Source organism: Brachycentrus maculatus, unplaced genomic scaffold (assembly GCF_059751285.1).
Source record: "Brachycentrus maculatus isolate JH-2025_06_01 unplaced genomic scaffold, ASM5975128v1 h1tg000378l, whole genome shotgun sequence".
NCBI lineage: Eukaryota > Metazoa > Arthropoda > Insecta > Trichoptera > Brachycentridae > Brachycentrus > Brachycentrus maculatus.
The window spans coordinates 218,452-237,500 of record NW_028281127.1 but is presented as its reverse complement, the minus strand read 5'-3'; the positions used below and the strand labels follow the sequence as shown (position 1 = coordinate 237,500).

The window sequence follows — 19,049 nt, the reverse complement described above, 5'->3', positions numbered from 1 at the left end:
TTCGCGATACATGTGCGAGTCCAGCTTTACTAAACACTATTGTGAATATTCGTTGAATAAGCAGAGGACATTGCATTTTTGTTGTAAATATCGTTGTCATACACGAGAAAGGGACCAAGATAATTTTTTACAATAACATGATCATTGACTATTTGATATATCACCAGCTTAATATTGCCCTAAAAAAAATCCAAAGGATTTTAAACTTGGAAGTATAATATATTGACTTGTTAAAAATGACTAACTGTTTATTTTCTTGCCAAGCAAAGGTGACTTAAATGGCCCTCCTGAACGTTTTACGTGCTGTTGGTCGGTCACTTTCTCCTGTACGACTACGATATGTATATTTTATGCAGAAGTTTTTGATTTTTGTTGTTGTTGGTACATTGAAGATTTTATGTTCATTCACCCAAGTAAGATTTAATGAAAAAATTGCTTTATTTAATTTTGCTTTTTATAAAGAATCAACTGCAACGGTTACTGAAATCATAACTATCCATTTACTTCAAAATTAAAAACACATAATTTACTGCTAACTACTTTAAACAAGCGAACAGCACTAATATATCCATGCTTGCTTCACAAAAACTTAAGAAAACAACACATTTTTACGAGCGCACTTAAACAATTATCGACATATTAGTTGGCGCTTAAATACGTAGTTTAACATACTATGGAACAACTATCGCTTAACCCAAGTCATTATAACCTGCGTTATGCGTAACAATGTTACATACAAAATTTAACTTTCTAGCACATGCTTTGAAAGTAACAACACAAAATCATAATATATACTTTAAATGGTTTCTGAAACAAACACAACTCTCGACGTTTCAATATGTTTAAAAAAATATATATTAAGTGTGTATACTGAAATAAAGATGATATGTAAACCCTTATCCGCACCCCAATGATGCATAGGGCACTGCGCCATATAAACGCAGTGTTATCTTGATCGTTTACACATGAAGGAAAGGTGATCAGCCCTCCGCTTCAGGTACCAGTCCAGGGTAATAATATTGAATAAATATTATAGTGAAAAAATCACTTATATTTATTTTACCCCCCTTGGGAATCGAACCCGGGACCTCCAGAACGGTAGCCGAGCGTGCTGACCATTACACTACGGAGGCGGATAAAGATGATATAGTAATTTGATATTTTGACTGGGTTAAGTGTATTAAAACACATGTCACAATAAAGTTTAAAAAATATCGGTTTTCACCACAGAAGTTTAAAAAAAACTATCAAAAGAGACGGCATGATGAATACATATGCATTATAAACAAGAGACTTTTGTAACTGCAAGTATGCAGACCTTTTCTTGAACATGTTCCTTCATATAGTTAGTTTGAAAGTAAAAATCGTTACTGTCAAAATAACGATTTGATTTTTTGCTTCGTGACATTTACGCAATAAATTCACATTTTTACTAAGCCGAAAAATGTCTTTCTGCTTTTCAAATATGAGATTTTTTCACTATATATATATATATATATATATATATATATATATATATATATATATTTAAACATACATCTGAATTAATTGGGATAGTATTAAATGGAAAACTGACGGTTAGTTCAAATTATATTAATTCATTAATTTACTTCCACTATCGTAATTATGTTCTTTAAACCTACCTGTTAAAAAATGAATATTTTTCTAGAGCATAAAAAGTCGATTACTGAACACGATTATTACAAGCAACAGTTCAACCCGGAGGTGTCCGATACATTTCAATGATAAAACGAGCACAACTCACCCCTCCAAGCGTTTTGATATTGTGTAACGCATCCTGCGCTCTCAGCGCCGCTTTGCGCGTGAAAAACGTCACAAAACAGCACCCTGCAACAAGTTACAAACAAACATGTTCCTTTAACAACAACGTACACACAAACATTGAGACACGGAGACGGGGAGAGTCACACACTCTGCTCGTGAAACTCGTGACGTCACACAGCAAACAGTGGCGGGGCGTGGACATTGAGTATATTGGTGATCTAATGAATATACATTCGTTCAACTTTAGTTAGTCTTACGACGATTGCACTAGAAAGCCTACTAGAATTACACAATATATAAAAATGTCCCTTTGTGGATATATAAAACATGCTACGATAACATTTGGATGTAAAAAGCAACTACATTGTACAAATAAAACATATTTGAAAATCATATTACCTTCAGTTTAAAAAAAAAAGTTTTCGAAATCCCAACGGAATATTTCGGAATATCGATGACCAAAAAATAATTGTCTTCGGCTTCAAAACTTTTTTATTTTCAGTTTTTCATGATCGAAAAATATTTATAAAGAGGTGTGTATTTATTTTATAACCAAAAACAAAGTAGATGGGAAGAAAAATTCATGCTTCTATATTTTTTGTGTTGACAATGAAATTGAAAACTTTTGCTTCAATCATTCAAATCTTAGGCAATCATTTAACTAAAATTCATGATTTTTTGGGATATTTCTGGGTCGTTGGGACGTTGAGACACCACTGTAAAAGGTAACATGTTTCGACATATCGGGACAAATAGTAACCCTGTATTAGGTATTAGTTCTTGTACATCAATAAAAAAAACAACATTGAAATGATAATATAAAATGAGTTTTAAAAACTATTCAAAAATACAAACTGAAACATAAAAAACACCTATAATACATGTAAAATTTATAAAACATTAACTTTTTTGGCAAAATATTTTTCCATCACATATAATATATATATTTATTTTATAGAAAAATAACTACAATTACAAAAAAATCAAGGCTTAGAGATTTAAAAAAACAAAATTTTTAGATTAAAAGGTTTTAAATAACTGTTTCAAAGAGAAAGCCTGAAAACTGTGTTTCTTGCAGATACAAAAAGCCTTAAATTACGCTGAGAGAATAATTCAGTCGCTTTAGATAATACAAATTTAATTAAAGTATAAAGAATTCTAGAGTCGAGATTCTGGAGTGATGTTTTATTTACAAGATGAATGTGCGAATGGCGGAGGAGGCTAACCTTTGCTGGCGCCTGTGACCTTGTCTCGGAGGACGTTGATCTGATGCACCTTCCCAAACTCCTCGAACATTTGCCGCAGGTCATTTTCGTCCATCGAGCGCGGCACCTGCCCGACGAACATCTGAAATGGATGAAAAATAAATAGTGAAAACTTTATACCTCAATAGTCATAAATCAAGTTAATAGGAGATTCGTATTTATATAGAAATATTGTTATAATGTTTTTGCATTTAAAAAATTAACCTCTAAATATAGAATTACTTTTACATATAACGCTACAGAAGTGCTATTTGGGCGTATATTGAGTGTTTCGTCTAATGGTACTGGAACACTTGTGATGAGGAAGACAGAAACGCGCAAATGAAAGTCAATTATTTATTTATCAAAAATTACAAAATTATCAAGACGAGAAGAGCAAAGGGACACCAATATATCGAAAATTATAACACTTATTAGGACGAGAAGAACAAAGCGACACCAATAGAAAAGGAGCGAGCGCGACGTATACACGTTTGAATATTAATCTAATCTGAGCACGAAAATATTGGTCCTCCACCCCTTATATACGATTTTAGTTGCATGTGGTGGGGACAATATTGTAAATATTTAAAATTAATGAACTGCGTCTCTTAGTTCTTCTCGAATACATTTATGCCTACAATTTTAATAAACAAATTGTTATAAAAAATACACAATTTTGGCATGAAAATTGAGATCCTTCCAATCATTGAATCTTTTTCAGCCTTCCATTTAAAAATAATAATTGGTACAATGTATTTTAAAACAATAACGCCTTCAATGACTTTATCCATGTATTATTTTATTTTATCAAAAAAGTAACAACAAAAAAAATGTTCTAATTCAAGGCGTAAAGTGAAAATTCGAATAACTATTTTTTTAGTCATTTTAATTTGGCTGTGGTGTGTCATGTTTAGACAATGTTTCGTTTAAAATCGATTGTAATTTTAACCTTCGTCCATCTATTGAATAGATTTTTAATTCGAAATACTTCCATTACAAAATTCCATTACCGGAAAATTCGAAACGAAGGCTTGGTAACGTAAATATATTTCAAATATTTGACAGTCGACCAATTTTATCAATGAAGTCTCAATTATGATAAAGTATTTAATAAATTTCACCCGATCAATCATATAACTGCAAATAATATAAAAACAATAAAATAAAATGAAAGAAATGTTAAAATTTTGTAAACATGTAAGTTTAAAAATACGTAATTGCAGGTTTTAAAAAAATATTTTATTATATCACGCAATATAAAATCATGGAAAGTAACGTTTAACCATTCAATACTTTATCCATATATTTTTTAAATTTTAATTGTGATATAAGGAAATTATTTAAAATATGTAACTTCATTTTCAAAAAAACATAAAAGTGCTCACGTCTCGTGTGGTTATTTTGCCTACATAACATAAAAGTGAAACAACAGCGATTGTCCGAACATGTTCAATATTCAGGTAATATTGTTTTTGTATAATTAACAGGGAATGTGGATTTATACGGTCGGTTGAAATATCTCATCAATGTTTTGTGAAATTGTTTATGGTAATTTTAAAACGAGGTTTTTACCAAATGTGTACTTTTTAATGATTGAAAAAAGCCACAAAATAAACATATTGATTTCAGCAATGGATGGATTTGATGGATGAATCGACATTATGTTGTAAAAATATTAAAAAATAAAAAATAAACAAAATTTATATTTTGTACTTTGACTTTTTCCGCCTCCGTAGTGTAATGGTTAGCGTGTTTAGTTACCGTGCTGGAGGTCCCGGTTTCAATTCCCAGGGTGAGAGGGTTAAAATAAATATATAGTCACTGAATCGTAGCAGTGATCACCTTGCCATTATGTAAGTAACGTTCAAGAAAACACTGCGTCAACACGATGCAGTGCCTTATGCACCATTGAGTGTGGATAAGGGTTAGAAGAAGAAGAAGACAATATGTCAAATTAAACAGGAACTCCCTGAAAAAAATATCTTCACCATAAGCATTTTTTCAAGGAAAACAAAGGACTGCTACTTCTTTGCTAGCTTCATTTGTACTAAAGACAATATTTGAATTTCCAATAACAGAAACATTATTTTTAATGAACGTATTGTATATCCAAGTTTTATTTGAAACTGTACAATAATATTATACCCCAAAAAAACATTAATAATATTTCTCATAGATAAAATTATTGATTTCGTAATAAAAGATAAGTACTTAGTAACCAGATAAAGTTATTGATTAACTACATCAAACAACACACGAATTGTTCCTTGAAAATGTAAAAAGTTTTTCCATTTATTTTATAATTTGATAAACAAAGGATAAAACTTTGAAAAATATTTCATTTAGTTAATAAAACCTGTCAAAACATGATTTAAAAAAATCATTAAACGCAAAGGGACTTTTCTTTATTAAGATAAATACTTTTTTGAGAGCAGAAGAGAACAAAACAATAGGTATGTTGAACAATCTTTTTCTCTTTAGTATAACTTTGTCGAAGAGAAATGCGGACGAAGAGCTTAGACTAAATTAGTGGACATAGTTGTAGAAAACATGTTAGTCTTTTTGGGAGTAGAATGGGTCGACTAAAGAGATAAAACAGTCGAGGGTAGAAGTACGAGTTTCTATGTACGGTACGGAGGGCGGTATCTTGATCAGACGGTAGGGCAAATCATGACGTTGGGTTGGACGAAAGCCAAATTTCTGGTACATTCAGCATTCAATTTATTTTTTTTGGTTATTTCATATGAAAATTTCAATTTGTAATATTCAAACAAAATGTCTTTTCAAATATATTAATATATTCTAGGTAAAACTTCTCATTTCAAATTTGATACAAAACGTACTATTTTGTTCGGATTTTTTAAAAATAAAAATTGACTTGTGTATTTTATTGTTATGAGATTCGATAATAACATTTGCCGTTAAATGAGTTCAATAATGATTAAAAAATTAAAATTTATTTATGAATAGTATAATATTGTTATGAGATTCGATTAAACAATTTGACGTAAAATGAGTTCAATAATGTTAAAAAAATAAAGATCTTTTTATGAATAGACCTATAATTCATAAATAAATCTTTATTTTTTTAATTTTTGTGTCTTGACATTCAAAAGAAAAATAGTAAAATATTGTATATTCCAGTTGCTTTATTTAGTATTGTTTCGAAACCCATGATTTTATATAAGGGTTCTTGAAATAATAGTATGATTGATAACCATTTAAGACTAGTAGCCCTTTTGTTGTCGGACTATTTTCCAGTAAATCTATTAAACCCGGCCTCTTATTTATTCATTTTCATTAGAAAGCCCTTCGGTGCAAAGGTATATCGCTTTCGAGATAATATTATCATAATAAATCGCGGGAACAATATCCGCTCATAGAATACTAACGACGGCACGTGGGCCATATATCTGGCGAACAGAGGACCCGAGTGGAGGAAAGCTCCACGATCCATCAGCCCGTAATGGCGGGGAGACCTTGACCCCGCGGCCGATACCTCGCCTGCTGCGGGCTAACTGCGCCGGCCAAATCCCGGCCGGATGGACCATAAAACACAGCCGGATCACGCGGGCCGGACCCTGCCATAACGCGCGCTGTTTTATCTCCCGCGCCCGACCAAATGGTTTGTCCCTATCACGGAGACATCTGATCTGCGCTGGTAGCCCTTAATAGGAATGATATCCCCAGTCAGTAACAGAATTAACGGTAAGTCTCTTTTTATGTCACGTGTAGGAAATTAATTAACGTTTAATGCCAAAATCTTAACTAATTAGACCTAAGAACTTAATTAATTAAAAAATGACTTTTTATTTTGTTTCGTAGGTTTTACGAAGGCGGACAATAAAAAGATATGTTTCGTGAACCGATCATAATAGTTCCATGCAATAATCGAAACAGATTTGTAACGTAAATATATTAATTACTTTAAATTACTATTAAATTATATTTGTAAGAAAAATAATTTCAAAAATTTATTCTATTTTATTTGAAATTTTGCTGAAAAGTTACATAAATGAATTTCACAAAACATGTATCTGTACTATTCCAGTAACAAAATTCGACATTTGCAAATTTGTGAAAATACCTGAAAGCGGGACGGAAGGGAGGAAAAGGGGAAGATCAAAGTTCAAGTCAAAGACAAATTGTATAAAACTAGAGACACACCATGATATTATAAATGTCGACCAACAATGTAATGTATAAATGCGTTTTATTATTACTTGAATAACACGAGAAGACTAACAAGTATTGAGATATTTTCTAAAAACTCCTGGTATATATGCAAACGACAGAGCATTGTAATTCACATGCGATAGGTTTATGGGGTCGCTGTATTTTCCCGAGTCCCATAGAGACATTTTTGTTAAAATATAAATTTTTATTTTTGGGTAACCCGTTTCCGATTAACGCTTTTTGTTATCAGAAGAGAAATATTTGTGTTTTTTATTATTAAAAAAAAATACTACAATTTCAAACTAATTCTGTGAGCCTAAGCGGCTCATAATTATGAATAGGTATCAAATTGTAGTAGAGTGGGTTCAAACCGAGAAACTCCCAAGAGCCTGCAACACTAACCACGGGACTGCAGTCCGACACTGTTTTCAGATTTATATAAACATTTAACACTTCAAAACGTTTCGAATATCTATCTGTACCTTTTTTTTGTGATAACGAAACAAAGAAAAAAAATTGGCAACCCTAGTTATATATGTAATACGACAATACATCGATATTCAAAATGAGCTTTAAAGGTATGTCTGTTTTACTAAATTGTGTATTAAAAATAAAACTAGGAAACGAAATACTTTCCAACTTGTATTTTGTTCTTTCTTTTAACGCGAGTACAAAAAAGTAATAGAATGATATTTATAAGGCGATATAAAGTTTAAAAACAAAACAAAAAGTAAATTAAAATAGTCGTTTTGAGTATCTATACTTAAAACCTATTTTTTCAAGTATTATTAGCAGCTGTAAAATTTTCCTTTACACATAAAAATATGTGAAGTAATATATTCATTATAAATATTTGAATAGATCTTTAAAAAATAGTAGTTGATATAAGAACAAAGTAAAAGAAATGATTTTGGAATTCCTTGAATTAATTTTCATTATAAATAAAAATGGGAATACCCCGTTTAGTACGTAGGCGTAGTGAGTTCAACGCAACGCGCATTATTGGATTATACGTCGCGTCGTCGGTTTAGGTTCAGGTTTAGTTAGAAAGAAGGCACTGACATTCGCAATACTTGCCACTATTTTTGTATTCAAAGTCTTCTTTTAGACGCTTATCGTATTATGTCTGAACCTTCAAAACTTGGTAAACATATTTTCATGCATGTTAAAAACTTTTTATACGTTGTGATACGCCTTTGACAATGGAAAAAAACACGTAACGAATATAATTATAACACCTATATGCATTGTGATAATTCATCCACTTTATTCACGTTTTAGAAATATTTAATCTTTTTATCAACTGATTTCGTAAAAGCATAGCTGTGTGTTAATTACTGCATTCGGTTGTATGATAAGATAAATTTATTCGACCCAAGAATATGTCAACACTCGTGATTTTTTGTAGTGCGGTATTTTTTAAAGAAAGATAAAAAAATATTTTTAAACTTATTTTAAGTTTACGTTTTATACTATAAATTAATTTGCATGACCAACACTTTGTCATCTATTAGATGAAACGCTGTATTTCCAATGTAGGTATGGGTCTGCGAGTTAGTAGGTACTAAAAATATTTATAACTAAAAAAACTAACTATCCATCACGCCGTTTCCCCGCAGGGGTAGGTAGAGATAAAAAAAACGCCACACCAATATTTATTCGCACCAAATCTTCGCCTCTTCCACAGTTATACATCTTCTCATATATACACGCCGATTATTCTGACTCCTGGCCTGACTACTTGAAAGTATTTGAAATTCTTGATCATGCTAAGTAATTACCAACCACGTCCACCTCATAAGTTTGTCTATCCTTTATTCACTCATACGATATGTTAATTTCAAAATATTTATAATTCAGTCAATATTTATTATTTTACGTGGTTTTACGTAGTTTGTATTAATTTGCGTTCAGTTAGAATACATATTAAGAAAGGTTTGAAGAACCCTCACGCGACCGTGAATACGAGACTAAGCCTGGTGTACTAGAAGGGGGGAAACTGAAAATGCCAGGAAAATAAACGGAACAGTTAGGACGCCTTACTTACTTCATAATGGAGCCCAGGCTAAGTTATCGCTTCACGTTGGATAACACTAACTTTAAACGATCGCACGGAATCTAATCCGAGGACAGGGCTCTATATGAAGCGGAATGAGGCCATTTTTCTACGGTGCTCAGACAGAAAATGATCAGAATTCAATGATAGCGAAGATTATGCAATCGTATTTGGATGCGAAATAATAAACCAACCTTTAAGCATATTAGAAAATGTTACCCAGTAATCGAAGCGAGAAATTCCGAGCAAAGCGTACATACGCATATGTTCATATGGAAGCTAATATTGTTACTAGATACCTATGTATATGAATATTATACGTCGATAACAGGAGCAGATGAAATCGAAAGAAATAAATTATTATATTCGTATTTAAAAAAAATGGTTTATTCTTTGTGGTATGATTTAACTCGTACTTGATTATTGCCATAATGTATAAAAAAACTTTAAAAAGTAGCAAGTAAAAAGTAAATATAATCAACTTAGGAAAAAAATTCAACCATCCAATACTTCTAGATTATAAAATCTCAAAAAATAAGATTCTAGATAAATGGATTGTTTTTTGAATTGTCGTGCATAAAATATTTTTCTATAGTCAATGGTTTTCATTAATATAGTATGTTTTTGCAAGTAACAAATAAAATTGTGTCTCCATATAATTGGCTACAGTTTAAATGTATAGGCGTGTAACATAAATTTTAGGAAACAATCAGTTGTTATATAAAATGCAAGTGTGTGCATTAATATAAAATATTTGCTTTAATAAATAATGTTAAAATAAAGCATTAAAAAAGTTATACTACTTGAAGCTTCTTGGACAGTTATTGCCCAATTTGTGTACGTTGAAAATAGTAATTTTTGACCATATTTGTTTACATACTATTAAAAAAGATTACTATATTAAAAAGTATTTTGTTTTTACTATTGTTAGATCTTACATACCTTTATGTAATCAGGATCCGGTTTAGGGGAATCTATATTGTTGTTGATGCTCATGTTTAGGCCACTGAAACAAAAATAGAAACATATTAATTAGTTTTTTTAAGTAATCGATAAAAGTAATTCAAATTAAAGGAAAACATGCTTAAAATAAAATGAAAGATAGAATACTTAAATTTTTAATAGTAAACTTCAAACAAAACCTCTGTATGTATATATTTCTCTTGTAAGAATTCCCAGATTAATAATTTTTAGAAGACGTGTATATAGTGTGATCGAATTTTTTTTTACATTAGAAAAATAGTTTTTATACAAAAGAAAATGATAAATTATTACATCAATTGTTAAGTGGTTACTTTACATGGTTAGGTACTTTAAAAATTGTATAATTTCTTATTTAAATTTTACTTGGAAAATAACACTATTAAATTATTCAAATATTGGTAGAGCATGCATTCACTTAATACAATTGCATAACCTTTTACTGTTCATATAAATCTAAACACGATTTATGTTATGCTGAATTTATTTATTCGTCGAAAGAATAATTGAGTTATGTTGAAAAAACAAACGTACATATTTGAGCCCAAATTTGTAAATATAGCGATGATAATAGTTTCTTTAATACTTATTTTAGGTTTCAAGGTGAAAAAGCTGTCACTAAAAATTAATAAAACCCGTTGAATCATAAGTCGCGTTTTGATTTATGTATATCGCTGTGGCGTAAATCGAGGGTAAGCGCATGAGTCACGTAAAGTAGGTTATGTCAAGCTTTATAACAAAAAAAGCTTTTTTGTCGTAGGGCTTTCAAATCTTTCATCTGCCTACAGGTACAAAAATAAAAACAACAAAAGAAGACTTTAAAAAATATTTTTATACAATAACTAGCCTAGGTACGCATTTCTGTATCTGTATTTTGAATATGTGTAATTTCATAATGTTTGAGAAGTAATGAAAATAAAATTGAAAATATCAAAAATGGTAAACTACAGCGGCTGTCAAGAAACACGCTTCCCGTCATGAGAAATATTTAGTACCTATTGCGTGTATTGTTGTTATGTTCAAAAAGTGACATTGCCATAACTATTACTCCAAGGGTCTCTTGTACTAATTAGTTCCAAAAATACTTAAATGTTTATAAACTTTATTTAAAAAGTAAAAGCGACCAATATATACACTGTTATGAAGAAATAGCAAATGCGTTTGGGTACCAAAAAATAATAAAACCATAAACATGCAAATAAAGAATATATAATATATTTGAATAAAAATATGGAAAACAGTACAAAAAAAATATTTAAAAAACATGCCCATTTTATATAGTACCTACTTCAGTAAAAGTACTAGCACTTCAGTACACAAAATAATTTTCAGGCGAAACTAAATTTGAAGCTTTATAGGAAAACAATATATAATATTACAGCTCCCTCATAGTATTAATAAACATAAATCATAAATTACGATGTTCGACTTAGCATAGATTACATTGATTTTCATCGCCGTACACACTATAATGATACCAGATTATTGGCTTACTGCCGCAAATTATGTTGAAACAAAAGCCTAGTAAGGGTACTTTAAATACAGTTTGTATTCATACTGTCTTCATACAAAGTTTCGGTGGAACCAATCGCCTTTAATCTCTACGGCCTTTGATGGCTTCTTAGTAAGTACTATCTACAACCAACATAAAATACAATACACACATATTTATGTCTCATTCGTTCCCAAATGGTATGGTTCGGGGATGAAAAAGATGGCTATATCGGGAATTCAAGGGTTGTATGCTTAGCTATTGTGTTGTCCGGCAGCTATCGAATATAATATCAAGTACTCGAATAGATGGCGAAATGGTCGAGCAAGATAACGCGTGTGAGTTTAATGTGAGCTGAATGTTAATTAACTTTCTGCTCATTGCCCCATCAATAGTCTTAATTACGCTATATTACTGCAAATAAAGGGCTTACTACAAGCGGTAGGTCGGTTTTAGAAATGGTTGTATTTTGAAAAGTAAGTAGCTTATACGTTTTTATATTGAAAATAAATGTTGTAACTAATTACCTAACTAACCATCATGCTGCTCTTCGGAAGGGATTCCACAGCAATCTGGCTTTACACGCAATCTTCGCCTCTTCTGCATTCATACATCTTCTCATGCATCTTTTTTTTCTTTTTCAAACCCTTATCCGCACCCCAATGGTGCATAGGGCACTGCATCAAATAAACGCAGTGTTTTCTAGATCTTTAACGCACCAAGGAAAGGTGATTAGCCCTTCGTTACAGGTACCAGTCTAGGGTAATCGTGAATAAATATTGAAGTGAAAAATCACTTAACTTTATTTGACTCCCCACTGGGAATCGAACCCGGGACCTCCAGAACGGTAGCCGAGCGTGCTGACCATTACACTACGGAGGCGGACAAATCATACATACACGTCGGTTATTCCGATTCCTAACCTGAATGACAACTTTCATGTAATATTTAAAATACTTGATCATGCTAAGCTTTCCTCGGTCTTCCTCTGCTGTTGGTAATACAACCACATCCGCCCATAAATTTGTTTAGCTATCCTTTCTTCATTCATTCGATTTGAGAATAAATTACAATATTTCGTACATATCAGTTGATTTTTATAAAATAAACGTGAAAAAATGTTTAAAATTTAAACTACTCTATTTACACTGACGAAATAATTTTGGGTATGTTGATAAAACGATTATCATTTAATTTCTCATGGCTAAATTCGATATTGCAGATAAAAAATGTACGATAAAAATAAGCAAGCAATAAACGGAATAGATTAAAAATATTCAAAACCGATAAGAAGACAAGCGTTAACAAATTATTTGACATGCGTAAAAATGGGAAGCGGCCCACATTTAGATATCCCCAAATATGGGCATTTTGTTGGTTAGAATCGCAAGCACCTAGCGTGCAACACGACACCCAACACGCGTAGGTAGGTATAATTAAAAACACATTTCGTTATAAAATCAAATACGCTCAAATGAAAATAGCAACTATGCTGTTTCGATGACTGTTTTTGAAACGTGTTCAGGATATGATTAATGAAATACCTGAAGTCTAATCAGCGATTTATTTACCTGCGTTAAAAAAATCAATATTGTTATATATGAACACGTTGTTTCTTATAAACACATTACGTTAAATCGTGGCATGTTCCAGTATGACGAGAATTTTGTAAAAAATAATGAATGTTGCTTTTCAAAGGAGTAGATAAGGAAGATATGATCTAGCTTTTGCTTTTGATAAAGAATAGAAGAACTTACAAGCATTGCAAACATTGTTCGTCGTAATCATCCGCATCTTCTTTGATTTTCTTTAAAAACGGCATATATCCTACTGCGTGCATCGTAGCAGGTCTTCAGATGGTTGTTATCTAAGAATATTTTATCACAAACACCTTATCGCTTAGTTAAATATCTCGACGGCCACGTAAGAATACAAACACACTCGAAGAATAAAAAAAATATCAATGTACACCTCCGGAATACACTTGATAGGATAAAACGATATAAACGTATAAAACACTACGTACGTTCAACATGCAATTATTAATAAATAAAACAAATAAAAACTACGATATCTTCATTTATAAAACTATTAACGAACGCGTTTCGTTAGATTTGTATCACACGGTCACAAGTGCAAGGCAACTGAAACATTTTCAGCCTAAAATGAAGGTAGTGCGTGAATTTGTGAACGACGCCTGAAGATTATTGTCGTTCATTTCGAGCTTATCGGGTATTCGTATTAAAGAATATCGGTGGGATTATCTTTTATTATTTTGATCGATAAAAATTATTCACTAAAATAAATGTGCATATCCACCAATATAAGAAATTAACTAGATATTGTCTAAATATCTAAAATTATTCATTAAAAAGGTTTTTAATCGAATGATTGTTGAATTTTTCGTTTTGGCTACAGGTACAAAGGCGAATAAAAGTTTTAAATAACAGGAATTTAAGATACTTTGAGAAAATGAAAGGGAAGTGGAGAGCAGAAGCGCTGGAAGGCGTCCATGAAACATGTTTCATGATGAGGAAATTAGCATTATGGAAAGTAAGTTATGCCTTTACGCACGGTTAACGGGCTTAGAAATAGATAACGAGAACTTAGTTCCTACATTCATACATACGAATAATATGTGAAAACCGAAATGTAATACAATGAAGTACTAATAACAGAGACAAATATGCTTTAATAAGAGTTTTCACATGAAAATTAGATTCTCATGAATGTAACAGATAGTTTTAACAAAAATGTTTTACTAAACGTATGCATGGTATTATTTTTTTGTAAGATATGAATGCAGGGTGAAAAAAAGTTATGTCTCCTACAATTTTAAAACGACAGAATGAAGGAAAACTATTACAATAAAGTCTTGATAGTCTTAAATAAAAAGAACAATAAAAATTCACATGTATTTCAGTGCACTTCTGACCGATGCACAGGCAGATAGATTGTGCGTAGATACATGAGTTGCTCTTGATGAACACATTAGTTTATTTCACCAGATGCATCGCGATAACAACGTAATTGCTTCTCGGGATATATTGAGTAAAATGCAGTGATGTGGCACGTTTATTTTCACATATCCTATGACATAAATGATTTGCGTCCCCTGTGCGTTTGCCTTAATAAATGGACGTGTGCATCGGTACTAATAAAGGTGTGGATTGTAAAAGAGCGTAGGTATAAACATCTTTGGAATGTGCAATATTTTTTTACTAAACAATCGTGACAACATGCGCTAGTTGTTTATAATAATTTAAATGCAAATAATAGTTTAAAAATAATAAATAAGTATATATGAAACATATTTTTACAATATTATTTATTTACGTTAGTATAATTATATCCAAACTTGATTTACCGAATTAGAGATTAGCATAACTCGATGAAAGGAAATTGGTTGAATTCTCTGACAGTCGTTTTAAAAAGAAGAATGGGAGACGGTATATTATATATAAAAATATTTTCCTTTTCACAATGAGATTCACTGCTCGCTCTTCCTGTTTATTATACAAATTCCCGTCAGCAAATCCCCCCATATCGTCCCAAGCACACGTTTTGCAATTTCATCGAAATAATATTTTTCCGGACCTACAAAATACAAGTCCTCAAAAGGAAATTGTGAAAAAGAATACGTAAAATAATCCAGAACCACTTCCTTCTCTACGGCTGTTTGCCTTTTCGTATGGCCCAAATTTAAGGTGGCCAAGAAACCGATGATTTTCTTATGAATTCACTCAAATATGGACGGAGTCAATAATATGAATGTAGATTGGGTTGGGAAACTGTAAAAGTATCGGAATTGGTGAATCGATATCTTTTACAGATATTACGGGGTAAGTTCCGATATAACCTCACCCCGTAGACTTTCTTCGGGGAGTATTGCGTTTCGAAATGAATATATTCGGACACATTTACATGCCTTTAGTGAGATCCGCAGCAGTTCTAGGGAGTACAGATACGTGGGAATATAGGAACCGGCGAGGGATGGAAATAGAAGGATGCGAATATTCTGTTGAGAGGGTTTTATCGGATACGATAGGAAACAGGAGGTCTATAAAACTATAAATTAATAGATGAAACGAATAAATAAATATGTTTCTTAAATTTGAAAATTATATTCATTCTTGAGACTTGCTTGAGTGTAAGAGAAATACGGCATTGACTTATTTTACAATCTAAGAAACGTTAATATAATGTTTATAACGTGATAAATCTTTCCACTAATTTTATAAAATAAATTTACATGTAAATAATATACATTAGTTCAATGCAAATACTTACTGTTTATTTATGTTCGCTATAGATAATATTTAAATGTTGTGTATTATTTTCATAAAATTTTAGATTCTTATTATTAGGACGGAAGCAAAAAAAAGGTTCAAAAGTGAATTTTCAACACATGGGAAAAAGTATTACAAACTATTAATAAACAATGCAAGAGTGCTAAATAGAATCAAGTAACCAATTAAAAAATAAAATATTCTATTTATTATTGAAAAAAATAAAATAAAAAAAACCTTTTCTTTATACAATATATTAAGCATATTATAATTTTTAGTACAAATATATACCAATGAATTTTACAATAACATATTGGTTTATTGTATATACCTCGCTCAGATTTGATTTTATTCAACCCGGTTTTTCACAAACAGAGCAAATTGCGAACAAGGAGCATCATCACACATTGGTCTTGAAGATCATTTAGCAGAAGTCACGATATGAGCGATTTGCGTCAAACGTCAAAAAAAAGCGCCATAGAGGTTCCATTTTTGTTTAATTGAAAATCGTCAACAACGCCATTAAAAAAACTGTTTCGTTAAGCGTTTTTTAAAAACATTTCTTAAGAATGTGCTGCATTTTGTAACGTTTTATGAAACGGATAAAAAAACTGTTTCATTAAACTTTTTTAACTGTTGCATTTGTTTTTAACATCGCTTAAGTAATTTATAATAAAGTGTTTAAATCGGCTGTTAAATCTCTTTTTATGACGATTAATACCTGTTTCGTATTTTATAGGGAACAACATCATGTTGCATAAAAAATGAGTAAAAATATATTAAAAAGAAAAACATTTTCCTTAAACCAAATCAACTGCATCATAGATAATAATGGCGATAAATATGAAATATATTATATTATATTATATTATATTATATTATATTTATATAAAATAACATTATTAAGTTATGAAATCGATAATAAAGTTAGTTAATTCAGAGATACGAGGTATCTCTATTGATATTTGTTTAGATGGGTAATGATAATATAATTATGTACGTAAATGCACACACAAATATTTTAAAAGATAAACACAAAAATTGATAAATAAACTACATACATAATCAGTTAAGAGGTTGCAATGTGTAAACTGTGATAGTATAATATTTTGTAAATTTATGATTTTGAAGAAATTTATTTTAAAATTATCGAATATTACCTACTAAATAAAGGAAACTAAATTTAATTATTGCAATCAATTTGTATAGAATAAATCATTTTAATAGGTAAATTACTGGGTATTTTACCTATTGAATATGTATATACATAAAAGTGGGTAAAACTATACCTACGATACTTGATGCGAGATATATACGTAATATACGTGTTATATAATTATAGAAAGTATAATTTTTCTAATATATACGGATAAAAACGTATATTACACAAATATATTATAGTACATAGTAAAATAACAAATACATACTCGTAGTTTTTTTCCACATAAATTTTATTTGACCAGCGACCGGGTTTCGACGTAACCGATATCATAAGACTGATCCCAGTCTGATAATGTCGGTTCAGACGAACCCGGTTGCTGGTAAAATTAAATTTATGTGGAAAAATCTATATGGTAGTTATTTTTTTTATTATATAAAATGCAGAAATATCAGTACAAAATTTAAATCTAATATAATATAATGGGAGATAATGTAAAATAAAGGCGAATAGGACGGGCGGGCTAGTCGTATCGTATGTACACGAGTTGTTACAAATGACAAGACGAATAGTAAGTATTAGGGCGGCTCGAGTACTCACTCGTTGGGGCTGGCGGGGGCGTGGGCGGGGGCGGGGGCGGCGGGGACGGCGGGCAGGCGGTTGGCGTTGGTGTCCAGCGCGCCCGCGCCGGGGGAGATCTTGCCCGCGAGCGCGTCCAGCGAGTGCAGCATGGCGGGCGGCGCGGGGGCGCGCGGGGCCCGCGGGCGCAGCGTCCCGAGCGCGGAGCGCAGCAGCAGCCCTAGCGCCGCCGCCGCTCCCAGCGGAGCCCCCGCCTTCGGCGACACGCCCCCGACGCTGTACCTCCGCAGCGGATCCTCCACGGTAACGGTTATGTCTCTCAGCTTGGCGACTCTCGAGCGCTCGGCGGCTGCGGCGTGCGTGCGTGCGGGGCGGGCTGAGCGGGTGCGGGCGGCTCGGGCTGGTGGCGTCGCGCTGGTCCGCAGTGTACTGAGCTCCGGGCACCTAGTGCTACGGAGGGCACCGGGGGCCGGGGCGCTCAGCCGCCTGCCCCCGCGCCCGCGCTCGCGCCCTTCTCGCCTCGGACCATCTGCCGCCCTGGTATCTTATCAGCGATGGTGCTATCTTCCCCGAGAGTTCTGTACACACGGCGATAACGGAACCTCGGCTGGTGCTCGGCGCGCTCGTCACATCTCCTATCCACTTTCACACTAATATCTTCTCTTTTGCCACACTTTATTCACGTACTTAAAATAAACTTATTTTGTTCTGAAAATACCATACAAAACATGTTATTTTTTTATCGATGACGTAAGTGGATTACTATCTTCGATTTTCCGTAAGAGTATTTTAACATAAGCACCTGCCTCGCGTGGTCGGTGTAACGCGTTCTTTATCAATTTTTTAAAGATAAGACAAGGTACAGATAAGAGATATTTACTTTGAGAATTGTGGAACACAAATATGGAGCTATGCACACGTTTACCTACTCTGAAATTCAACAAAGGTTGACAATTAGAAGGTAAATAAAACGCAATGAACGTCTTCAGAAATAATGATATCCCATGATAGTCTTTCCGTTTGTTTTGGCCTTTTTTTAGAATAGCGTTGCATATAGAACATATTGCTTTTGCCAATGTCAAGTCAATTAAATAATATTTTATTTTTTGACATCTCATCAAAGATGAAGAAGAATATGGAAGTCTGGGCATTTACGGGGCTTACGACCGTCATAGGCTAAAATCTATTAAATAATATCTATTAAATAATATTATTTAATAGATTTTGATGAACTTTTTATTAAACTATAAATTGATTCCGCTATATTTAAAAAAAGTAACTAAAA

The 19,049-nt window shown here is 32.2% G+C and overlaps 1 protein-coding gene across 18 annotated transcripts in view; it reads right to left on the bottom strand.

Moving 5' to 3' along the window:
- Positions 1–19,049, bottom strand: part of LOC148303202 (CUGBP Elav-like family member 1-A) — a 243,821-nt gene that overhangs the window by 70,543 nt on the left and 154,229 nt on the right. For 10 of the 18 annotated variants that reach the window (XM_088270291.1, XM_088270290.1, XM_088270295.1 and 7 more), the window contains exons 2-5: positions 17,786–18,472; positions 10,207–10,270; positions 3,012–3,132; positions 1,766–1,848 (exon numbers count right to left, since the gene is read on the bottom strand). In XM_088270291.1, coding sequence (XP_088126417.1) covers positions 1,766–1,848; positions 3,012–3,132; positions 10,207–10,270; positions 17,786–17,916 — 399 coding nt within the window. In that variant the 5' untranslated portion in view covers positions 17,917–18,472. Of the gene's footprint in view, positions 1–1,765; positions 1,849–3,011; positions 3,133–10,206; positions 10,271–13,494; positions 13,583–17,785; positions 18,473–19,049 lie in introns of those variants that run through there. The other 8 variants (XM_088270303.1, XM_088270304.1, XM_088270305.1 and 5 more) reach the window with 2 other exon arrangements.